We start from the raw sequence: 25,611 nt of genomic DNA, 5'->3' as shown, positions 1-25,611 counted from the left end.
ATAAATGAATTCATGTGGTTACTCATCCACCTCTTCAACAAGTATCGTTGTCATATATAGTTATCTTCATCTTTATCATTGTCATAATATAGTTATCTTCATCTTTAGGTCACTATCTAAATGTCTGCATCTTGTAGAAATCTGAGGTTCTGATGGTACTATTTAACCGAAAAAACCAGTTTTAAATCTAAAACTAAGACAAGCAGCAGTGATTCCGCCTGTTAAAGTATCCATTAGGCAAGAGGCCGTTAGGAGAAAAACTTAGGCATGTTGAAGGCTAGTTTTGTTTTGTTTTGTCGTTTAGAATGAAATTTTTTTAGTCAAAGGGTATTAGCAAAACCACAGGTTAATATAGGATACAAATGGCATTTAGATAAAGACTTATCCTTGTTAGTCTTTTCTTAAAAGAAACAGTGTAATACAAAAGTGTTGGGTAGTTGGGAAAAATACCGGTGCTTTTTGGGTATACGGGAAAAACCCCTTATGTTTTTAACAAAGTTTCTTTTGAGCTTTATTGCTTACGCTATCGTGCACCGATGTAGGTTTTTCACCCGTACTATTCTGACTGATTTGGTTGATTTCATTAATACAATGAACTGTTTTATCTGCCAAACAAAACAAAAAAAATTATTCACTAAAAGGGCATTGAGAGATTGTTTCTAATCAAGGCTGATATCGAATAGAGTCTGTATTAGGTCAATGCTGAAAATGTGCCAAAGAAGATACCTTTGTTGCTAACAAGGTTATACGTACGTTGGCTAATGCGATAGTGAAGTTGCACTAGGATCCTCTTAATTAAGCTTAGCTAGGCCAGCTCAAGTTAGCCAAACTGTTCCAACTTCCAAGTTCCCTGACCAGCTGACCTTGAATCACATGATTCGGGGGTTCCAGCCAAGAATAAGAAATCAACTAGGATTGTAGTGAAACCGAAGCCTCCCAAACAGAAGGGCGCTTTAGTTGTTTAGGAAGAGATGCTCTTATTGCTCGAAAACGAGTCTCAAAGAATTCTACTATCTAGTGTTACATGAGCAAGGTGGTTTTTCATTTAAGATGACTATATATGTAATTTGCAGTATTTGATTTTTTTTTCTTTGCAACAATTTGTTTCAGAGAATGTTTCGACCATTTTGAATTAAGACTCAAAAAATAAAGCAAGTAATTTTGGCACTTCACTTTTAACTACATAAAAGTAAGGGTTTTTGTCCATTTACCCCATTTCTAGGGATTTTTTTCCCACTAACCCTATTGAGTTTTTTTAATTCTCTCTTACCCAATACACTCTAAGGGAGTCTTCCCTAATACCTCATTAAGATTTTTTTTTTGTTTTTAATTTTTTTTTAATACCATTTTACCCCTCACCCCTTATTTACTTAGAGAGAGAGAGAGAAACCATAGGAGACTTCGCCGGAGCCCGTCACCGGTCGCTGGAATCCGGTCACCGGTCGCCGGCCAACTTTCGCCGGAATCCGGTCACCGGCCGCCGGATTCCGGCCAACTTTCGCCGGATTCCGATCACCGGCGGCCGGAATCCGGTCACCGGAATTTGTTGAAAATCTCACCGGAAAGGTTTTTTGGCCCCCAATAGACATCTATTGCCCCCCAATAGACCTCTATTGCCTCCTATTGCCCCCCAATAGACGTCTATTGCCCCGATAGTCTATTGCCCCTAATAGACGACTATCAGCCATGTATTGCCCCCCAATAGACGACTATCAGCCATGTATTGCCCCCCAATAGACGTCTATTGCCCCCCAATAGAACTTTCGGTAGCCGGAATAGGAACTAATTTTCCTAAAATTAGACAGATAAAACTTTGATTAAAGAAAAAAACGAAGAAATTATATGAATTTTAAAACGTCTATTGCCCCCAAATAGACGTTTCGATTACCGAAATGAGAACTAATTTTTCTAAAATTACACAAATATAACTTTGATTAAAGAAAAAAAAAAAAGATTACATCAATTCAAAATGTCTATTGCCCCCCAATAGACGTCTATTGCCCCCTAATAGCCCTTAATTGCCTCCGATAAAACTTTTTTTTTTTCTTTTCTTTCCTTCTGGGCCTTCTGCCCCATTTTACCAAAAAAAAAAAAAAAAAGTTTGACCGGTTCCTCCTCCTCCAGCTACCCCACCTTCAGCGATGAGATCCAAGCTACCCATTTTCACACAAACACGGCCATCATGAAATCGCTAGCTATACAAGGAGTTTACATGGAGGTCATGCATGTTTCAAAGCTATACAAGTGCTGTTTTGTTTACACGGAGGTCATGAACCAATTGAAACCGTCAGAATCGAAAACCAAAATTGAATGTCGTAATTGGTCCACCTGTGGAAAACTCCGGCGACGGTGGCCTCATATCGAGTCTGCCGTTCGGGATTTCCGTCAGATCCGACCAACACCGTCCCTAAACTCGCCGGCAAGCTCCGCATCCTCGACAGCGACGACGCCTCCGGTGACTGGTACCAATTCAAACCGGTGCAAAAGATTTGACCGTGATACGCGACGATCGCTTTAGATCCAGGTGACGACGTCTTGATCTCTACCGTCGCGTGCCTATCTTTGGTCTTCTCCGGCAGTCCTCCGTTGCTCCCCGTCGTCCGCCTGCAGAAGAAGGCACCGGCAGTTAGGTTCACGTTTTTGATGTGCAGAGAGAGAGAGAGAGAGAGAGAGATAGAGCTGGTGTGCCACTTGTAATTTTTTAATTTTTCAGGGGCAGAATCGTCTTTTGAATCTGTAGTTAGGTTAGTGGGAATAGAATTCTGTTGGTGGTGTAAGTGGGCTAAAATTAACCCATTTTGGTGCTAGTGGTCACAGACCCTAAAAGTAAAGTGCAAGTGGTACAGAATATGACAAAGTAGAGTGTCAAAATAATCACTTTAAAATGTAAGTATTTTGCTCGAAGTTTGACTCACCAAGAAAACAAAGTTTCTGTTAAAAAGAAAAGGTACATGTATTGAATCCTAATAATTGTTTGTACATCTAATTGCAGCCTACGTACTATCTCGTTCTTGAGGTTTTGGTATATGGTGTTGGAGAGGGTTAGTCTCTTCTTGAGGTTGGCTGTAATTAAGGATGTATCAGGACTCGTGGGATAAGTTGATTGTTTGTAACCCAGAAGAAAATGCGATTTATGTGGTTAGAGTTAAGTCCATATCGGCTCATGGTATCTGTAACTGCTAGTTCTACATTACAGATTTAGAGATATGAGTAGGTCATCTTCTCAATTGGAGTAGTTGCAATTTTATGGAGTCATCTCCGTCATTGTAATCTCTTAAATTAATAAATTTTCTTCCCTTTTAAAAAAAAAAAATTATTGTTTCATTCTAAATGAGGTACATCTGTTGCTGCTGGTGGTTATAAACTATTTCCAAACCGGTCTGGCTCATTTTTGAAAGGGCTCCCTTTTTGGTGAAACCCCAGAAATGCTGGTACTAAGTTTTGTCATTGTTCCTCCCTCACAAGAGGTCCTTAACAAGCAGGTTTCATAATGAATCATTGTCAAGTGTGATATGGTAATGTCATATCAAGATCATGATATTTTGAATTATGTCACCTAATCGCAAGACAAAATAATGATGTGAATGACCCTGTGACTTGCATTGTAACGTACCCTTATGGCATGAGCCCATGAGGCAATGATGCATGATGATCATATCACACATGGTCTTGTCTAGTTTTTTACCCCCTTACCTGGATGTTTGGCTGTTTTATTCATCAACGGAGGATCCATATCAGCAAACATAATTTGAATTTGTCGGATCACAATTCGAATTAAGTATACGAGGAAATGTTCATAATCACTATAGCTATAAAACTTGAAGTTTTTTATGTTAATTTCAGTTGACCCTTTGGCTTTATACATGATTGAAATGTGAATTTCAAGGAAAATTAATGGTATATCCATCCAGTAACATCAGGAAATTTGACGACAATGTATTTACAACAACCTAATACATGATCCCGAGTATGACACGTTGTTGTTACCATCCATCCTGTCTATATCAGAAGACATATTTACATCATTAAGTAAAAACATTGTAATTACATGTTAAACATTAGTTGTAACCTTTGCTTAAAACGTTTCCCAGGAGTGAACCCCAAATAGTTGGCTTTGGTTACAACCATATATACATCAACAGATGACTTGACAGGCAGGAATGTTTTTGGGCAGTGAGTCTACAGCTTCAGCAATTTGAACAGTTGAAATCTTGTGTATCAACGACGTTATAGTACAAGGAAGACAACCTGCCATCGAACTTGGAGACCACTTGATGAGAAGATAAACCGCAGTAACGCTTTCCTAGCCGGGCAATGCATATAGAAATGACCTTCTTGAACATGGAATCTTCTTTTACTAGTGGTTGCTCCACAAACTCAGCCAGGGGCATCCACTGCATAATAGCATGCGCTTCAAGTCAACTAATCCAATGTTCCAAGTGATGCATATAAGAAACTGTAGCTTATTGCCTCAAATTTGCATGCATTAGCAAATTTTAAACCACCATGGAAAATTTTCACAACTTTATTGCAGAACAAAAAGGTAAGGTGTGGTAATTGGTAATAAGCAAGAATTGTAGACAGTAATAGGCTTAGAATTCTGTTTGAGTGCAAAGTCTTACCTTGGCTGCTTCAATTTCAAGATCATCAACTATAATCTGAGTCGATAGTGGTTTTAGCATGCAGATAAAGAACAAATCTGACTTTTCGAAAGCAACATTGTGAGCATGCCTGGAGATGGAAGTCACAGAAAATATTAGAAACACATGCAGTATTTATAGGAATTGTTCAGTTGCATTGGTTTCAACTCTTTCACTACTAGAATGCTTTTTGCTGAGAAACACATGCAGCATTCTGTATAGCAATGATGATTATAACACTAAAAACTTAAATCCTACAGTAATCATCTTCTATCATATATCTATAAGAATAAGAATTATGTGTATGTGGTTTATTACCTGAATGCTATAACTTCCACAAACTCCGTATCAATCTGAAACAAAAGAGAGTGCAGCTAGAGCTATTAGACCAAGAGCTTGATTGGCCGGAAATGTTGATTTTGTATCACAAGAGCACACTAGTACAATAGATGAAATACAATCTTAGAAATAAATACACATTCTTACCCCAGTTTCCTCCTTAACTTCTCTCACAGCTCCTGTGAAAATCTCTTCCGACTGATACCAAAGGAAAAATCAGATAATTTCCAAGCAGAACATAGTGAAACTTATAAAATTGTGTTCAAGGTCCAAAGTTGGATAAAGTACCTCAAGGATGAAGCCAGTTGGTATTTTCCAGAAACCAACGCATGTAGGAGCACAGTGTTTCTCTTGTACGACAAGAACCTGCGATCAGTCATCTGTTCATTAGTACTTGATTTAAGCCTGAACAAGCAGATCAAAAGATTTGCCTAATAATAATCTTTCTGTATCTAAATCAATAATGTGGACCACAGCTATAGTCAGTTCAACAGAACAAAAGAATCATTTCACAACTATGGTCAAGTGGTGCCCATTAGGCTGTTTACCAACAGATTTATGTATAAGTTTGCTACTTAGATACTCCTAGTAATATCGGAAGAGCTTGGCCAGTTGAAAAATGCAAATCTAATTGGAGCAGGAAAGTGATATATAATGCGCGCAGCAAACAGAACAGAAGCAACTATACCTCATTATTGTCATTGATGACAAATCCCCCAACCCCTACTTGATGTGAAGCATTAGCGGGAAGCATGCATGGTCCTTCTGGAATCCAATATGTCAGCATCACATATCCTCGTTCTGCATGGTGATATTGGAAACCTTCCTGAAACCAAGGAACTTATCTCATATACTCCCAGTATTCAATACTTTCAGTGAATAATCATAATCAAGATAAAAGAAAGGAATGGCTAGCATTGTACTAAAATTGTTGTGCAATCAGGAAAGAAACCGATCAAAACATGAACTCCATTGATTGTCGTCTCAAGAAAGAATAGTTTCATAGCTTAAAGTATGTATAGAGAAGTTACCTTAACAGCAACTGGAACAAGCTCAGCTCGTTCTACCGGCAGCTTAAGCCAAATTCCCTTCTTTCCCTGCAATCAAATTGAATTATTTGGTATATGCTTAGGGTTCAGGCTAATACAAGGATATAATCATCACTAAAACCATGTTTGGACAACAAGATTGAACTCATGCCTCTGATTATGCAAATAGGCAAATTGTAGATGTTGGTTTCAGAATGTATAAAACCAAGTAGAACCTACATACGTTTCAACTATGTTTAAGGAGGATCAGAGAATCAGGCTCTCCAAGTGACTAAAGTTGGCAACTTTCCTAGGGAAAGGCATAGGAAGATACCTCCATTTTCCAATTGGAAAGCGAGGAGTGGAGGATGTAAGCAAAGGCATCTGCATTTTCTGGTAGTCGTTCTGGATCAACGATAACTCCCCCATACTCATCATCAAAGGCATCAAGTACTCTAATGTCTCTAGGAAACAGATTTGACTTTGCACCATTTGTTCCAAAGATTTGAAACAAGGAAGTTTCAGCTGCAAGTTTATCCCCTCCAACACTACCAATGGCGTTTGTTGACAGATATCTATTGTTTGAACTAGAAGGATGAGAAAATGAAGAAGCCTTCAGAGGATTCCCTGGAAAAGAAATCGAAAAAACAGAAGAAATCATCCATAACTTTCATTACCTCAAAGCCTCAATTCCCACTAAGATCTCACTTTCTTAGTACTCTAATCAATACACCTAATGAGGAAACAGAATTACATACTAGGACTAATTTGTGCCGCATAATGGACAGAATAATCGACATAAGTTTCTGTTGTATGATAGAATAGGTCCTCTTTTCAAATGCTGTACTTCTTATTGGGTACTTTACACAGCAAAATTAGCTGCAAACTCATCGAGACTTGCCATGTTCTTTGATCAACTAATACACTACAAAGCAGGACATAACAAAACAAAAACAAAAACTTGGAAATCACAAAAGAAAATGTAGGACTGTGAAAGCAATTACCTGTGCAGGCGCAAGAACAAAACTGTGGAAATACTTTGATACCAACCGGTAAGTACCTGAAACTCGTAAACGAATTTGAGTACATCCTCCCCACCTGAGCCATTTCAGAAGCAGACATAGATTTCGATTGAAACAAGCTCATCTCCATTAATACAGACATAATCCTAAATCCCAACTACCTTAAACAAAACCACAGCTGTACCATCCAATGAAATCTACTCCTCAATATAACCGTCGCTGAATATCACATTCTCATCATACACAACGCTCAAGAACAAGAAAACCCCTATAGGATTCACCGCTGGGAATGATCTAGAACTTGGAAGCTAGCTTGCAGATTAAGCAAGCTGGTTGTGAGTTACATAAACAACTAAACATATAGAGCCAAGCAAGTGAGGCCACGTTTAACGAAGTCGTTTTGGAAGCGGGGGTGTGACGAAAACGAGGGAAGTGAATACAATTTATAGCAATGACTTAGAAGTTGAGAGCAGAAAGTCAGAGAAGGCGTTAAAAGAGAGATGGAAATGCAGAAGGAGAAAGTTAAGCACAAAAGGACTGAAATTGGCACAACCCAAGTGAAGACGGCCAATAAAATCCATGTTTAAGGCATGCATCTTATCTGGAAATCAAGATTTTCCAAGTGGGGATGCTTGTTTGATTTGTGGTGTGAAATGTGTGGGGTGCAGTAGTTCTGATATAGACAAACGGCCTAATATGGAATAATTGAAATTTTAAGCAAAAGAGAAGAGCTTTATTATGTGAAATTAATGGAGAGAAGATGATGAGGAAGGACTGGTAATAAACTTAACCCAAAAGGTGGGAAATTTTGGTAATGTGGGAAAGAGACATAGACCATAGTAGTCCAGTTCTGACTCATCGGTTGAGGAATGCAGTTGGAAAAAATAAGGGTGATAGTCTCACACGTCCTCCGTGAATTGAAAGAAGAGGTGCATTTCATATTCCATCTTGGTCGGCAATGTGAAAATTTTATAACTTTCTCTGATTAGCGGTTTGTGAGCAAGCCAATGATGCTTCACTCATGTATTTAATTCTTAAGTCTATAGTTAGGAGTGGGTTACATTTTGCACTAACCTTTCACAACTCAAGAAAAGTCTTGATCGATAATACATGGGGGGTTGGTTCCATACACAGAATCCAATGATTTCTTTGTTTGTCTTATAGGCTTATGAAGAATAGTGATGCCTAGCTATATGAAGAGCAGTGATGTTGACTATATCACCATGAATATGAATATATTTCCATTTTTCCAATCGGGTATGTGTGCATTTAGTTTGTTTGTTCCTAGATGATTGGTTCAGGCAGTGTATTTAGATTTTCAGGATTAGAAACGCTTTTTTGTGTTACGTCTTCAACATTTGAGGTTAGATAATGAGTTATCATCTAAATTTATATTCGATGTACTTTCATAATAATCTATCACGCATTCAACAAAAAAATAATAATTTGCTGACACCTTTAGTTTCATGTTTATTTCATTCCCTTTAGAATTAAGAGAAGTGTTTTACTCTAGTTCACACCTGATTAATACCACAGAGGCACAGAACGTGTGAATTTCATGGGCATGTTGGGGATGGCAAGAGGAGGCCTGTTGCACTTCATTCGTCTGTTTTTCTCTTTTTAGGTTATGTTGATTGGAGGATGATCAAAGGCTAAGCTAAACACGTTTATATGCAGCTTTCTGTCATTAATTAGGTAAGATTATTTTGAACATGGTGATGGCCTACAAGGAACACAGTATCCATCAAGATATTAAAAATCTAATATCATTATTCTCTATTAACCAACAAAGTCTCTTTATTGTCTCAATATTTGAAAAAAAATCTCTTATTTTTGCAATAATTTTAGTGGTTGTGGTGGAATGATTGTTGAGATGGATAGGGACTCTTTTGTGGCCATTATATTTGCTGGCATTCTGATGCATATATATATATATATATATATATATATACAGCCCTTCTTGGGTGCGGACGTCCGCACTTTTTGCTTCGGTGCAGATTTCCAGTTTTTCACCACTTTCCGATCATATTTTCACATCTTAGTCATTCCGTTTTTAGGTCCTAATGTATAGATCACTTCTGCAAATTTTCAGCCAATTTGATGATCGTTAAGGCATCCAAAACTGCAATTTACCATTATAAACACGAATGGTTCCGGTTTGACAGATTCGGTTCGTTCATGTAAATTGCAGTTTTGGATGCCTTAACGATCATCAATTTGGCTGAAATTTTGTAGAGATGATCTATACAATAGGACCTAAAAATTGAACGGTTAAGATATGAAAATATGATCAGAAAGTGGGAAAAAATGGCAAATCCGCACCTTTTTGCTTTGGTGCGGATATCCGCACCTGAGCAAGTTTCTATATATATATATATATATAGATAGATATCTGATGCATATATATATGCTAGGGATGGGTCCAAAACAGTAAAAAGAGTTAATGACGCAGTCGGAATGATAAACTAGGTTTACAAGCGATAAACCTAAACAAAGGGTTCTGGAGTCCACCAGAGATAAAAGAGAAAATTCTCTATTTGATTGATAATAAGATGAAAGATAGGTTCTGCAGCCGTTTAAGGTTGCTTAAATAAGAGAAAAGAAACCCTAGGATGACTAACAATGAAACCCTAAAGCTCATGGGTAAAAACGAAAACAATCCAAAATAAACCAGAAAACCAAAACTATGGAAAATTAGAAAAACTGCGTTTTGAGGCCCTAAACGACCCCGAAAGCCCGAAAAAGCCCACACGTCGTGGCATAGCGACGAGTTTTGTTCCTGGCGTGATTCTCTTTCCGGAAAGCTATGGCACGTTCCAATTGGACACCGAGCTATGGCGTGGCTACTAGTAACTTTTCGTTTTTCTCCTTTTGCACGATCAAGCTGCTCTTCGAATTGGACTGTCATCCGTTCGGCATCAGTTAATGTCTAGAAGACAATAAGATTTTTTTCACTTAATTATATTTTTGCTGTTTTTGTGATAAAAACAATGTCATCTGCCCATTACCATTTGGTCTAGTGGCATAAGTCTTCTTTTTGTAAGTGGAATGTCGTGAGTTCGACTCACAATAAACTAGTTGTTGTATATGAGTTGTTTATTTCATAAAAAAAAAAACAAAAAACAAAAAGAGAAAATCATTGGAACAACCAAGAGGAGAAGAGTTTTAAACAATGATCATAATATGGTACTACTCTATTTTTGAAGAAATATTTTCTCAATAACTACTTCAAACTCAAATGTGTATTAGTAAAGTTTGTTCATCAAATGATGCAGGTGTTTATTTTATACAAGCGATATGTGGAGATACGTATATCATAATTTGGTGAAGAGATTTTGTAATTTGATGATCACAGTACTATTGTAATCACTTGTAGGCTTCAATTGGGTGAAAGGATAACAAGAGAAAAATGGATAATCATGATAGGAAAAGTTTTTATTAATTTATTATTTGGAATCATCAAGCTCCATGTGCCATCAACCTCATACATGGAAAAAGATTAATAACAACAAAGAAAACAAAGGAAAAAAAATGTACATAACTGAAACACAATGAGGGAAGCTGCAGTAGAAGTGGAAAATGATTTTAGACTGTGTAATGTGGATTGACGTCAATGTCCAAACCCCTTAGCTTTGCAAAGGACTCCACCTTCCCTTTGAGAGTGTGAATTTCCCTTAGTCTGCATTGCAAGGAAAACAGCAATCCACATGAGCAAGGTTTATGCAGATATATGTTCTATATATGTAGTTACTAGCTTGAAAAGAACTTGAACTAGCAATGTCCAAACTTGAAAAAGAGACTAACCTTGCAATCTCTGCACGTCGTCGGGCTTCTTCAGCCATCATGCTAACATCCCTGAATGTGTGCCTCTCATGGAAGATATTTCTGTCCATAGTTGGGAGGCCATGAAGTGTACGCTGTTCTGTTGCCCATGCAGCCTCACGAGCTTCCCTACCAAAGTCCTTTTGGGTGGTGAAAGCCGTCTGCAGAAACATAGGTATGTGTGTAAGTAGTATTAGAAAGACTAATGGAACCATATATATAGGAGCTCGATCAGCAAATCAAGCACATACTTTCATTCAATCTAGATGTCTAATCAAATACTCAATATGGAAGGGTTAAACTCACTCACCCTTTTGTTCAGTACCAAACTCCAGGCCCTCCCACTGAGTGCATATCGCACAAAAAACTTGATAGGATCAAGAAGCATATAGATTATAATGTTGTAAATCCATACAGCTCCAGTCCAACCCCAGCCAACGCTATGAATTTGAGCAAATTTCCATGTTGCCTGAGCAGATATTACTGTTGCAACCTGTGAGCATGAAGCATTTCATGAATATGAACCATTGTTAGTTTGCTTGTGGAGAAAAGAATGTATGAAGTCTGAAGGATTTGAAAGCATTATATGATCCCACATAATATGCATCTAATATTATCTATTGAAAGCTCTTCAAAAGTTGCATGCGATCATTACCATTTGAGCAACTATGAAGGCACCAACAAGAAGAAGACCAGGTCTTTCCATGAATGACCAACCTCTGGAGCGAGTTACAAAAATTAGAGCCTGGCTGATGGTGCTAACTTGAAGGTACACAACAGATGCTAGCTGGCCATTCAGTGTCTCTGTATAACTCGACTCATTGAGATCAGCGAGTTTCTTGAAGTCCAGGTCTAGATGGAAGTGTTTCTGAGAGACACAGAGAGATATGTTAATAACTTCTTCATTGTCATCAAGTATAGAATATGAGCGCTCACAATTATATTTAGGCCCTACACAATAACCATTTGGCAATGATTACACAGGAATGCATAATTACCGGGAAGAAGTGGGTTTCGTAAATGATATAGAAAAATATAGCTGTGGTCACGGCAAGGTAACTCCCTAAGACAATCCCAGTTGCAAATATTTCACTGAGCTTCCAACTGTCAGGAACTGGAGATGGCTTAACCTTGTCTTTGGATATTGTCATAATAGTACCTGGAAGATAGTTCAAAGTTCAGATTGATTTTCAGAAGTAAGAAATGGAATAAATGAAAAGAATAATAGAAAAATGAGAATTCATATCCATAGGATTAGAGACAAAAGGTAAGAGAACTAAAAAGGATGATAATTCTCACCGTCATTAAGAATGGCTATGATGAGGACCATAAAAGGAGGGAAATCAAATCGCCAGAATGCAGTTAGCAACAAGAAACCAAGCTGTTATACAAACTCAGTTAGAAATGAGAACTGACAATTCTGTTTGCTTGTATGTACATAATCTATTTTCAAATAAAAGAGGCGTTACAAGATACTTACCACAATACGTATTGTTATAGACACTGCATATATCTGAAAAAGGAAACCATAACAAAATGCAATTACCGAAAACAGAAATCCAAGATTTACGACCAGGCTGGTCCAATTCCTAAAAAAATGACAAGGGAGAATCCCCTTACTGTGTAGTTCTTCATTCTTTGAAAGATTGCACGGCTTGTCAGAACAGCACTAATAATAACACTCAATCCAGGCTCTGTCAGTACTATATCAGATGCACTACGAGCAGCATCTGTGGCATCTGCCACAGCAATTCCTATGTCTGCTTTCTTCAAGGCAGGTGCATCATTAACTCCATCACCAGTCATTCCAACTATGTGCTTCTTAATTTGTAATCGCTGAACGATCTCATATTTATGCTCTGAAATGAAGCATCTAGTCAAATAGAAGCAATGCAAAGTACGTTAGCAAACTGTGACGCAAGTTCGTAACCAACATTACCTGGAAAGACACCAGCAAAACCATCAGCATTCTCAATGAGTTCATCAATTTGTAGACTTGCATCTAAGCCATTCTTATTTTCACCAAGCAATGAAGATGATGGATACATGTTTGAGCCCATCCCAAGTCGTCTCCCTGTCTCTTTGGCAATTGCCAGTTGATCGCCTTGGGAAAGTAAAACAAATAGAGTAGTCAACAAAAAGTTTTGAAAACTAATTAGAGTTAGATTTTGATATGGCTGGAGTGGAATCAGTAAGAATCTAAGACGTTGCATCAAAAGTCTAGTCAAGTGAATTAGTTTATTACACTGAGCAGTCTCCATTGAATTGAAAACAGAAAAAGGTCACTTTTTAATACCTGTAATCATCTTAACACTCACACCAAGATCTAGAGCTCTTCTAATAGTTTCAGCACTGTCGTGACGTGGTGGATCAAACAAAGGTAGAAGACCAACAAACTCCCAAGGTCCACCAGGACTGTCTTTGGTTCCAGCGGGTACTTCCTGTAAATTACAGAAATCATTATCCATTAGCATCAGAGGAAGAGAAATCTATTATCAGGGACATGATTAAATCTTGGTTACCTGTCGTGCAACAGCAAGGGATCGAAGACCACGTTCTGCAAATTTGTCAATTACTGTGTGTGCCCTCTTTTCAATATCTGATTTGTTCCATGCCAAATTGAGTATCTACAAAATTAAAAATAGAAGGGTTTGGAAGGTTAGATCATTTTCCATGTGAGATATGATTTCAATATATTGAATTGATATATTAAGTACCTGCTCTGGTGCACCTTTGCTCACTCTGTGCATTTTACCAGCTTTGTCTAGGTATGTAAGTGCTGTCCTCTTATCAGTTGGATTGAAAGGAAGGAAGTGAACTTCTGTAATTCCCTCTCGTGCCTTACAATTGAGCAAGAAGAAAAACTCAGCTCAATGAAACCTTTAATAAAGAAATCACTACATTGAATCACATATTCTTGTCCAGTTTCTCTAAAAAAATCATTTTTACAAGCCTGTAAGAATTGCATTAACATTTTCAGTTATCAGGTCTACTACCTCCTTAGAATCAGCCAGCATTGCAACAATTGCTGCATCAATGGCATCTTGATTTTCCAACCTTGAAGCTCTTGCAGCCATCAATACAACCGAGTCTTTTTCAACATCTTTAGCAAACACCTGCAAATGGAAGCGGAAGTCAAATGTCAAATAAATCCGATATGAAATTTACATATGAAGAAAATACAATAAGATTTCATATTAATTTGTGCAAGCGATCTAAGCAGATGAAAATTAATCTTGAGACATATGGTTACAAGAAGACAGCTTCAGAGAACAGGTACTTTATTCATAGATATGGTTTTCCCAGAGTATTGAGGTTATATTCATATATTGGTAGATGCAAAATGTATTTCAGTATAATATCAAGTATGGAAACTGTTGCCATTGTCAATAGTTCTTTTGTGCAGAACACTCCATCAAAATGTGCATTTAGCTTTATGAGCTAGATTAATTGCATAATTCACTGAAAAATCCGTGAAACCAGAAAGAAAGAAAAAAAAAAAAAAAAGGAAAGAGGAGAAAGTCATATGACAGGATAAAAAAAGTATCACCTCTATCAGATTCTTGTCCACTGTTAACTTGTTGAGAGTTAAAGTTCCTGTTTTATCACTGCAGAGCACATCCATCCCAGCCATTTCTTCAATGGCTGTCATTCTCTTTGTGATTGCACCCTGAAATAAAACTCGGATAAGGTCTCACTTTGATTTCCATACTAAACAGAGCCAACTCAAAGCTGAAATTTCATGGTTTTAAATCAAATGAAGTTTCTTATACCTGCTGAGACAAACGATGAGAACCAATGGCCATGGTGACAGAGAGAACAGTTGGCATAGCAATTGGGATGCCGCCAATAAGTAGGACAAGAAGGTTATCTATTTTAGAACGATAACTCTTTCCTTGACGAACTAGGACAATTAGTTCAATCGCAATACCTATGGCAATTGAGCAGATGCAAAAGTTTCCAATGGCTGTTAAGACCTGAAACAAGCAGTCCATATGGTAATTCAGTAATTCAAAAACTGAAATTGGTTATGCTTCTGATCCTATATTCAAAAGCTTATCATATGAAACATGCCCATTGGCTTCACATTCTACCAACATGAACATGATTTGACTCCACTAAGGCGAAAGATTTCTCAAACGAACCTTCTGAAAGTGCCCAACATGTGTTGTGTTTTCCACAAGATGAGCAGCTTTTCCAAAGAAGGTATGTACTCCTGTTGCAATGACAACTGCTTCAATTTCACCTTGTTTACATGTTGAGCCAGAGTATACTCCTTCACCGGCATGCTTAGTTACAGGGAGAGACTCTCCTGTAAGAGCAGACTGAAAAAAAAAAACAGAATAATAATTAAAAAAAAAAAAACCTTGGAACTGAAAGTCTGAAATAACATAACAATATGATGAAGTGATGCATCTTATCGTATTGATATTCAAATGTCAATGCACCTGCATATAAACGATCTTAAACTATGGTTTCCAGAATGAAAAAGAGTATAAGACATGATTTTTTTACACATTAGAATATAACTTAGCTACCTGGTCGATCTTCAAAGGATCTCCTTGAAGCAGGCGAGCATCAGCAGGAATTATATCTCCTAACTTGATACTAATAATGTCTCCAGGAACCAGCACAGCTGCATCTTCCTCATTCCATTTCCCATCGCGTAAAACCTGTTGAGCATCAATGAAATGTCAATTTTACATGGAGAAAATCAAAAAAACAATCTTCGGTATGGCAAAGAAAGAAAATGTAATCAAGTGGTTGGTACAGAAAAGAAAGATAATTCATCAAATAGTGATGTAACCTTGGCTTTTGGAGCAAGCCGGGCCATAAGCGCTGCAGCTGCATTTCCAGCATTGTTTTCCTCGATAAAGCTTATTGTTGAATTGATAAGGAGTAGTGCTAGGATTCCACAGAAATCCTCAACGTCTCTTTTTTTTCCCTGAAAGAAATTAATTTTGAGAAGTCAGTCCAGAAACCTAGGTTTTTTTTTTTTTTTTTTTTTTTAACAATAAAGTGTACTTCTAGTCACTTACGCCTCCATATGCGAGAGTTATTGACATTAGTGCAGCTGCTTCCATAACCCAAGACAAGGGGTTCCACATAAACCCCAGAAAGTTAAGTATTTTACTTTCCTGCAAAGCAAAAGATAGTTATATAACAAGAAGGTGGAAGCCTATTCAAAGAAATTTTCTACTTAAGACAGCGTTTGTATAGCAAAATCACAATAGACGAAAAGATCACAATCTGAAACAAGTTCTTTGAAACCTTTTTCTCTTGAAGTTTGTTGAAACCAAAAACCTCCAGACGCTTTTGCACCTCCTCAGAATTGAGACCCTCTGCTGTACATTTCAATTGTTCAAAAACTTCCTCCACAGGGATGTTCTCCTGCCAGCATATTCAAGTTTAGAAAAAGTAGCAGCCTTTGAAATAATATGGATTAAAGCAAAGTCTATGAGGCATGAAAATAGATAGCCTTAATAGCTATTAGATACATTAGACTCTGAACTAGATATAGGCAACTTAGAAAAGTAGTTATCACTCCCAACTTGCAACAAAGTAAACATTGCTCCTTTCATCAACAAACACTGAAAGTAAAAAATTAGACTATATATATGTACTAGACCACAAATATGCTTTTGTTCCAAGAGGATTGTTGTCCAGTTAATCAAGAACAGAGGTACTCAAAATGATCTCATATGACGAGTAAATAGGTACTACTTCCTGAGGAAATCATCATGCACACTAGTTTAATGGAACCTATTAAGATCAACATAAGATTTGGGGGCATCATGGTTTAACATAAATGAAAAGAGGTCAAGAACATGCACCAGATCAACAGCTTCCTGCGTAATAGGCTGAAGGGCAATTGATGTATCCATTGCGGCCATACAGTCTTACGTCCTCAACAACAAACACAAAGATGGAGAATCTGTAGAACCGGAAAGTAGTCATTAAAAGATGTTAAATTTAGTTAAAAAGAGCAAATACACACATATCTAATAAAGGTTGGTCACAAATGATTCCTCCAACTTCTTGAGACCACAGCTTCTTATACCAATTTTGAAATATGAGAAATCAGGCTTCGTTATTTAGAAAATGCGGCATCAATCTATGAGAAATGATCCTCTTATTTCATCACTATCTGAGGGAACTAATATTCACATGAGCATGGAAAATAAATCTCCAATGCACCTCACTGGTAACTAATTAATCCTATCTCACTTTTCAAAGCATAATTATAAACATGGAAGACTAAAACGTAAACTAAACAAGTAACCATAAACTCTCAGAGAACTTGAATGAAACATCTGGTGATCGAGCAACAAAAACACAGTCATCAGAAAGATGATTAAAATGCGGAAATATACCAAATCCAGCAGAATACTCAAGCAGACTGCTTAGCCCACTTGAGATAATCACCAAACACCAAGACCCTTAAAACCAGAAGCCGAAAACGAACGAGAGAGAGAGAGAGAGAGAGTCTGCGAATGGAGAGTGCGCTTGGAGAACAGAAGAGAACATGGAATATATAAGTGCCATGCAAGCCACGCCTCCACCCTATAAGACACGAAAAGATGATAAAACAATATGCCAGTGAGAGACCAGAAGACGAGGCATTTGAAAGAACAAGACAAAGATTCAACATCTGAAACAACGTCGCCAGCATCAACATAGCTGCTCAAACAACTCGACTGCTGTTTCCAAAGATATGAGAAATTGACGTATGATGAGTAATGATTGGATGATTGTTGTTGCAGATGATGACAAAATAGGGAAAGCCGTACGGGTTGACATTCTCTTGGTCTTAACGGGGTTTCCCACAGATAGTCCTTTCGGTACTACTTCGTTGGGAGTTTGGAGTCTTGTTCTTGAATTGCTTTTTGGGTTTGGAATCTTTGATGATAACACAACGGTCGACTTCACGGCGCGCAGTCTCTTTCTAATACTCGATTCTGTTTAAGGAAAAGAGAATTGAGAGAGAATTGTAGAGAGAGATGTATATTATTATGGGTAAATTCCTCCTATGGTACCTGAGGTATTGCTACTTGGACAGTTTGATACCCGATGTATTAAAGGGGACAGTTTGGTACCTGAAGTTAGACTTTGTTTGACACTTTGGTACTTCTGTTAATTTTTCTGTTAAATGTAAGGATAAAATTGACATTTAGAATATATGTATAAAAACATAATAAAAAAACATGAGTTTGTGGGTTGATTGCCGTTCTTCATAATTTTATAGGTATGAATTAATGTTTATGAGTTATGTTGAAGGTGAAATATTCGAATTTTATGTTAAAGAAATATAATAATCAGATATTTTTTTGGTACTATTCTCTATGAATCCACTGATTTTTCCTCCTCTTCATAAACACAATGCGATGATATTATTTGGTATTATTTTAGGTCTTCATCATTTTTTGGGTCATTTAGGAGAAAATGAAAATGAATTAATGCTTTTGGGTTATGTTAAAGTTGACATAATTGAATTTTATGTTTAAAAAAATTTAGCTGTACGAGACTAGTTTCAATGGAGTACTCTCATGGGTGTTCACTATATGATTATTATATTTCTTAAACATAAAATTCGAATATTTCACCTTCAACATAACTCATAAGCATTAATTCATACCTATAAAATTATGAAGAAAATCAACCCACAAACTCATGTTTTTTTATTATGTTTTTATACATATATTCTAAATGTCAATTTTATCCTTACATTTAACAGAAAAATTAACAGAAGTACCAAAGTGTCAAACGGAGTCTAACTTCAAGTACCAAACTCTCCCCTTTAATACATCAGGTATCAAACTGTCCAAGTAGCAATACCTCAGGTACCATAGGAGGAATTTAGAGAATAGGAGCCCTATATATAGGGATTACAAAGTGCTAGTTTTAATGTTACAAGGAATACCAATCCGTGTAGGATTGGGAAATCTAGAACCTTCTCTCCTATTGCTACTCCTAGTTTGATAAGGCACACTAAATCGATATTCCTTCAACACTCCCCCTTGTGCCGCTTCAAACTTGGTGGTGACGCTTCATCCGTTGCCTCGTTAAAAACCTTGCCAGGTAACAAAAACCCTGTGGGATAAAAATAACCCTGGTCGAAGGACAAAAAGAGCACAACACGTCCTTCACTCTTCGAGATCGAACATGTAGACATCATAACTCCCCCTGATGTCGATATCTCCCCCTGATTGCTACAATCGTGGGAGTTCGGATAACTTTCTCAATCCGATGCTCTTCACATGTTTCTCGAAGGTGGATTTAGGTAACGACTTAGTGAATAAGTCCGCTACATTATCCTCTGATCGGATTTGATTCACTTCAATCTTTAGAAGTGATTGTTGTTGCTGATTATAAAAGAACTTAGGCGATATATGCTTGGTGTTGTCGCCCTTGATGAAACCTAACTTCATTTGTTCAATACAAGCTGCATTATCCTCATAAATGCATGTAGGTTCATCTGTGGTAGACTTCAAACCACAACTTCCTTGAATATGTCGAATCACAGACCTTAGCCATATACATTCACGAACGGCTTCATGTAGAGCAATAATCTCTGCATGATTCGAGGAAGTAGCAACAAGGGTCTGTTTTGTAGACCTCCAAGATATCGCAGTGCTTCCCATGGTAAAGACATAACCAGTTTGGGAGCGACCTTTGTGAGGGTCAGAGAGGTACCCTGCATCAGCAAAACCCATCAAGACATCGTTGTCGTTTTGATGGAGGGAGATAGGAGGACGCCGGCCACCATGAGCGGCGGCGGCAACATGGCCGGCGGTCATTCCATGGACGGGGGCGTTTTGCCTTTTAGGGTCCGATCCCAATTTTCCGTCATTCCTTTTCTCTCTGTAGGGATAGAATAGGCTCATATCAATCGTACCTCTTAGGTATCGAAAGATGGTCTTTACACCAATCCAATGGCGGCGTGTTGGCGTAGAGCTATGTCGAGCTAACAAGTTCACTGCGAATGAGATATCCGGTCTTGTGCATTGAGCTAAGTACAATAATGCGCCTATTGCACTCAAATAGGGCACTTCGGCCTCTAATGGTTCTTCGTCCTCATCCCTTGGACGAAACGGATCTTTTCCTGGCTCAAGACTACGGCCGATCATGGGAGTACTCGCAGGCTTCGCTTTATCTTCATTAAAGCGCCTTAGAATTTTCTGAGTATATGCAGACTGATGGATCAAAATCCCATCACTACGGTGCTCGAGTTCTAAACCGAGACAAAACCGTGTTTTCCCAAGATCTTTCATCTCAAATTTGGATTTCAAATATTTAGCAGTTTCCTTCAACTCATCTAGAGTTCTAATTAGGTTCATGTCATCGACATAAACTGCTACGATTGCAAATCCGGAACTTGTTCTTTTAATGAACACGCATGGGCATATTTCATTGTTAATATATCCCTTCCCAATCAAGTAGTCACTTAGACGGTTATACCATATCCGTCCGGATTGTTTTAATCCATATAGTGAGCGTTTTAATCTTATTGAAAACGCGCTCCGTGGTTTAGAGCCACTTGATTTGGGTAATTGAAGTCCATCTGGAACCTTCATATATATCTCTGAATCTAGATCCCCATAGAGATATGCTGTAACCACATCCATAAGCTGCATGTCAAGTTTTTCGGAAACTACCAAACTGACAAGGTAGCGGAACGTTATCACGTCCATTACGGGAGAATATGTCTCCTCGTAGTCGATTCCAGGGCGTTGTGAGAAACCTTGCGCCACAAGGCGGGATTTATATCTTACCACCTCATTTTTCTCATTACGCTTTCTAACAAAAACCCATTTATGGCCAACAGGCTTTACATTTGGGGGTGTCTGCGTTACAGGCCCAAATACCTGTCTCTTTGTTAGTGAATCCAATTCAACCTGGATCGCATCTTTCCATTTAGGCCAATCTGCTCTTCGTTGACATTCTTCAACAGAGCGAGGTTCGATATCATCATATTCTATAATTCCTTTTGCAATATGATATGCAAATGCATCATCAATCGCCATAGAATTTCTATCCATCATCTCATGTACACTAGGGTAATTTATGGAGATCTCTCTATTCTCTAGAATTGGTTCTGACATTGGAGCGTCCCCCAATGATGTCTCTTGGACATAACCATAATCCGGAATATTCTCATGAGATGGATTATTTATATCGATGATTAATGGATTATTCTGTGCCAAACTCGCTTTCTTTCTTGGGCGAGAATCCATCGAACCTATGGGCCTCCCGCGCTTCCTGGCAGGAGCCATGGGCCTAGCCAAAACGTCACCATCACTGTGAGAGGGGACGTTGGCGCCATGCTCATGTACTCTTGAGTTGGCGTCATGTCCTCTAGTTTTAGGGACATCAATCCTTGCAGGCACGTTTGCAGCAGGTATGTGTGATCTCGTCACTTTAGCGATATCAGAAAACGCATCAGGCATCGATTCTGCTACGTTCTGAAGATCGAGAATTCTCCGCACTTCAATTTCGGACTGTGCGGTTAGGGGATCAAGATGAGACAGAGTGGGGACAGACCACGACAATTCATGTCGTTCCTGTTGAACATTGATGTTCTTATCTCCCCCTAACGACGGGAAGACTGTCTCATCGAAGTGACAATCCGCAAATCTAGAGGTAAAGAGATCGCCTGTCAAGGGTTCTATGTAGCGGATAATCGTTGGAGAATCATATCCAACATAAATGCCTAATCGTCGTTGAGGACCCATTTTGGTGCGATGTGGCGGCGCAATAGGCACATATACTGCACACCCAAATATGCGTAAGTGTGAGACATTAGGCTCATACCCAGTTACCATCTGGGACGCAGAAAAGGGTTGAGTGGCAGTGGGCCTCAGACGAATAAGCACAGTTGCATGCAATATTGCATCGCCCCAAGCAGAAATAGGGAGATTGGTGCGCATTACCAATGCCCTAGCGACCATTTGTAGTCGTTTAATGGCGGCTTCTGCGAGACCATTTTGGGTGTGAACATGAGGAACAGGATGTTCAACATCAATCCCAATGGACATGCAATAATCATCAAAAGTCTTTGATGTAAACTCTCCAGCATTGTCTAATCTTATAGACTTAATAGGATGATCAGGGTGGTGAGCCCTTAACTTAATTATTTGTGCTAGGAGTTTAGCGAATGCAGCGTTCCTTATGGACAATAGCATGACATGTGACCAGCGTGTCGATGCATCAACCAATATCATAAAATATCGAAATGGTCCACATGATGGTGGAATAGGTCCACAAATATCACCTTGGATTCTTTGCAAGAATGGTATATTTTCTTTGGTGTCCTTTGCATAGGATGGTCTCGATCCTAACTTTGCTAAAGAGCAGGTTTTCCAGAACGAATGATGGGCTTTAGAAACAACCAATGAGGATTTTGGTTGAGCCACAAAGTCACAAGTGACTTTAGAAGTAAAAGTTGGAGACAAAGGAGCCTTGGTGGCGTCAATGCCACCCTGAGGCCGCAGGGGGAAGGCGGCGCCGGCCAAGGATGGCCGGATTTGGGGGTGAACGGCGCCGTGAGGCACAGGGGCTCCTTCGGTGTCCAAAAACCGAGTTTTACTTCTTTTCGTTCTGAAAAAGGGATGTCCGTGTGAAGTCTTTAATATACGGATCATCATGTCACGACCTGGGTGTCCCAAACAGTCGTGCCAAAGCCTATATGTGTCGGAATCCCATAAATCATCTCTCATGACATGGTTGGATTCAATGACTCGAATAGTGGTTGCATACAACCCACTAGAGCGACACATAAGTTTCTCTAAGACTCGTTTATGTCCGTAGTCATTAGAGGTGATGCAAAGGAACTCTTGTCCATTCTCACAATGTGTTTCCACATGAAAACCATTGGCTCTTATATCTTTGAAGCTTAATAGGGTTCTTCCTGCCCTAGGAGCATAAAGAGCTTCGGTGACATTTAAAGTCGTGCCATTTGGCAACATAAATTGGGCTGGTCCTCGACCATGAATCAATTGAGATGATCCAGCCATCGTAGTCACAGAAGATTGAGTAGGCGTCATCTCAAGAAATAACTGCCTATTTCGAAGTATGGTGTGCGTAGTAGCACTATTCACGAGGCATTCTAGCTCTCCGGGAAATATACTTGAAATTAATAAAGTTCGAATCAAAATCGACACTTTATTTCAATGAAAGCCAATGATTACGTCAAAGTTTCTAATTTAATCCAAAAAGGGTAATCAAGCTTAGACAAGTAGTAGTTACTCAATCCGTTTGGTAATTCCAATTTGGTTGTGACCAGGTAAGGTAAGGTGAGATTTTGGTGGAGCGTTGCTCACTTTTAAAACCATTCTCTCAGTTCAAACCTTGTCTAGACATCACAATTACTCTTGAGTACGCCTAGTGAGAAAGAGTTATAACCACTGTCTTTGTTGATAGTTTCCAAATTTTTTTTTTTGGATTATGGATTGAAACCAATGACGCTTATATGGTCAGATTTTTATGCTTACGAACGCTCTTAGTCCGTAGCCTACGAACGCTCTTAGTTCGTAAAAATCGATGCTCACGAACACTCTTAGTCCAAAGTCTTACGAACGCTCTTAGTTCGTTAATTGCGTGAATCCCCACGATTCCGCTTTTCAAGAATCGAACCCACGTTATAAGAAAGGTGGGATGTAGAAGAAGGGAGGTTTTCAAGTCCCCGAGAAAGAAGAAATATTTAAATTTCGAATTATAGGAACTTCAAAACTTACTCTTTTGAATACTTACTTGGTATTTGGATCACGCGCGTGTTGATGCAGGCGTGAAGGATTGCAGGTGTGCAATTGATCCTGGGTCGGGATTGCATATGCTGCTTCAATCCTAAGCTTAGGATTGAAGTGGATGTTAGATCCTAACCTGGGATTGCATATACTTACAAAGGTAGCTAGGATGCAGATGCTGCAGGGCAGCAGGGTACACAAGCAGCAGGGGCTGCGGTGATGCTGCAGGGGCAGCGATGCTGAGCTGCAGGCGCGTTGTGGGACGCGGTAGGACTGCGGGGCTGTTGCAGCAGCAGGGGGGGCCCTGCAAAGGGCAGCAGGTGTGCGGGAGCTGCGGGGCAGCAGGCACACGGGTACGCAGAAGCTGTTGTGGCAGCGTGTGGAGCAACGGACGCAGAGGCGCGTAGCGCCGGGCAGCTGGGCGCAGATGCTAGCGAGCAAGGCGCGGGAGCGTGCTGGGCTGCACGGGAGCGCGCTGGGCTGCGCGGGCAGCGTGCGCAAGGGGGCGCAAGGGCGCGCACGGGGCAAGCTGCAGCGATGCTAGCACGGGCTAGGGGCTGCGGCAGTTTTGGCGATATGAAATTCTTTTCGGGTTTTGGCTTTTGGCTTTTGTGGTTGGGCTCATGCTGATAACGTGTTTAAGTAAAATAGATTCGAGAGAGAATTGTAGAGAGAGATGTATATTATTATTGAGAATAGGAGCCCTATATATAGGGATTACAAAGTGCTAGTTCTAATGTTACAAGGAATACCAATCCGTGTAGGATTGGGAAATCTAGAACCTTCTCTCCTATTGCTACTCCTAGTTTGATAAGGCACACTAAATCGATATTCTTTCAACAGATTCAAATTTGTTAAAATTACTGCGACTAGCTTACTTGATGGTTTTTACTTCTTTTTGTTTTGATTGTAGTGTTTGAAAACTCTAGACAGTTTTGAAAACCCTACACAGATTGATTTTTATTTCTTTTTTCCTGTAACTGAATTTGGATTTGGATACGAGATCAAGGCGGCTTTCTTATTTGGGTATGGACACAAGTTGTTTCTAGATCAAATGTACTTCATTTTTATTGAGACCCTCGAGGATTTACATATGGTTTTTTTTTTTTATGAAGAGGATTTACATATGGTTGCGGCGTCTCATGAATACTATTGATTTTGCTTATTTATTGCTAGATTGTTATGTGCTTCAAACTAATAGCTAGGCAAGGTGGTGTTGCATGTAGGAATGTTTTATTTCTATCGTACCAACTACTTTCCACTTAAATAAGAAGCTTGAATCATTATCTAAAATATGTCGGCTTAATTTTTTTGAACAGAAAATGTTTGTCTTTATTGATGAATAATAAAAGCGAAATTACATATAGCGTCTTTATATAATGGAGTTCATCGATTTGAGTTACCTAAAGCTCCTAGAAAATTTCACAATAAACGTGTTGTTCCAATCACAATACTTGTATATAAACAATCATGATCCTATCAAATCTTGCGTAATTGTTTGAATTATGGACTAATGAACTAATCCTAGGAGTTAACTCACAATTGTACTAAAGGGGACTCTGTACCAATTGTACGATCGGACTTGGACATTAGCTGGGCTGGCGCCCTTTCGAGTTAAGGAAAATGTACAATGCTGATGGTACCCCTAATTGTCATAGAAAAAACCAATCAAAATGTTCTTGGTTTTGTTTCTTATCGAAATTTTCTTGGGCTTCCATTAGCCAAAAACGAAAGATGCTTTCTTAGGCTACAAGTTAAATTATACATAATCCAAAGGGCAACAGAATAGCCATGTTTAGAGTACATGCCTATATATGCATATGCATGCTTCTTTGTTAACCATGAGAAAAAACCAATGTGAGTCACATTTCTGAGAGATTCGATTGAACTGGTATTGGCTGTAGAAAGCTTATTGTAATGGGAACAAGAAGATAATTTTGCCTTCAAAGAAAGCATCCAAGCTTACCACATATATCCTTATCATCCTTTCCGGTATATGGTATATAGACGTACAATA

General features: G+C 38.7%; 2 protein-coding genes across 4 annotated transcripts; both read right to left on the bottom strand.

The window, feature by feature from the left end:
- Positions 1-3,879: 3,879 nt before the first annotated feature.
- LOC133745342 (nudix hydrolase 8) lies at positions 3,880-7,723 on the bottom strand. 3 transcript variants are annotated; one of them, XM_062173401.1, is made up of 10 exons: positions 7,191-7,718; positions 7,012-7,105; positions 6,342-6,634; positions 6,011-6,076; positions 5,668-5,805; positions 5,268-5,345; positions 5,127-5,177; positions 4,959-4,993; positions 4,623-4,731; positions 3,880-4,394 (listed from the first exon to the last, which is right to left on the bottom strand). In XM_062173401.1, the coding sequence occupies exons 2-10, from the start codon at positions 7,094-7,096 to the stop codon at positions 4,188-4,190; spliced, it is 1,062 nt and encodes a 353-aa protein (XP_062029385.1). In that variant the 5' UTR covers positions 7,097-7,105; positions 7,191-7,718; the 3' UTR covers positions 3,880-4,187. The 3 variants fall into 3 exon arrangements, with proteins under 3 accessions (XP_062029385.1, XP_062029384.1, XP_062029386.1); XM_062173400.1 differs by having other exon boundaries at positions 7,012-7,717; XM_062173402.1 differs by having other exon boundaries at positions 4,306-4,422; positions 7,012-7,723.
- Positions 7,724-10,439: 2,716 nt separating this feature from the next.
- On the bottom strand, positions 10,440-17,384 carry LOC133706399 (plasma membrane ATPase 1-like). The gene is made up of 22 exons (XM_062131932.1): positions 17,226-17,384; positions 16,686-16,786; positions 16,123-16,242; positions 15,891-15,989; positions 15,659-15,796; positions 15,390-15,524; positions 14,997-15,176; positions 14,625-14,828; positions 14,402-14,521; positions 13,848-13,967; positions 13,569-13,691; positions 13,374-13,478; positions 13,148-13,292; positions 12,791-12,955; positions 12,472-12,710; positions 12,332-12,364; positions 12,151-12,232; positions 11,850-12,010; positions 11,507-11,719; positions 11,162-11,344; positions 10,834-11,012; positions 10,440-10,708 (listed from the first exon to the last, which is right to left on the bottom strand). Exons 2-22 carry the CDS (start codon positions 16,743-16,745, stop codon positions 10,615-10,617), a joined length of 2,898 nt encoding a protein of 965 aa, XP_061987916.1. The 5' UTR covers positions 16,746-16,786; positions 17,226-17,384; the 3' UTR covers positions 10,440-10,614.
- Positions 17,385-25,611: the final 8,227 nt, after the last annotated feature.

The sequence above is a fragment of the Rosa rugosa genome, chromosome 4, assembly GCF_958449725.1.
Source record: "Rosa rugosa chromosome 4, drRosRugo1.1, whole genome shotgun sequence".
In the NCBI taxonomy this organism is placed as follows: Eukaryota; Viridiplantae; Streptophyta; class Magnoliopsida; order Rosales; family Rosaceae; genus Rosa; species Rosa rugosa.
The sequence above is the reverse complement of the archived record's forward strand: the minus strand, read 5'-3'. Positions and strand labels throughout refer to the sequence as shown.

Coding starts and splice junctions, on each gene's coding strand:
- LOC133745342 (XM_062173400.1), bottom strand. CDS start 7,171: ATGTCTGTATTAATGGAGATGAGCTTGTTTCAATCGAAATCTATGTCT. Junction 4,732..4,958: donor GTGGAAGTTATAGCATTCAG/GTAATAAACCAC, acceptor TTCCATCTCCAG/GCATGCTCACAATGTTGCTT. Junction 4,395..4,622: donor TTGAAATTGAAGCAGCCAAG/GTAAGACTTTGC, acceptor GCTATTATGCAG/TGGATGCCCCTGGCTGAGTT.
- LOC133706399 (XM_062131932.1), bottom strand. CDS start 16,745: ATGGCCGCAATGGATACATCAATTGCCCTTCAGCCTATTACGCAGGAA. Junction 15,797..15,890: donor TAACTCTCGCATATGGAGGC/GTAAGTGACTAG, acceptor AATTTCTTTCAG/GGAAAAAAAAGAGACGTTGA. Junction 15,525..15,658: donor GGCTTGCTCCAAAAGCCAAG/GTTACATCACTA, acceptor GATGCTCAACAG/GTTTTACGCGATGGGAAATG.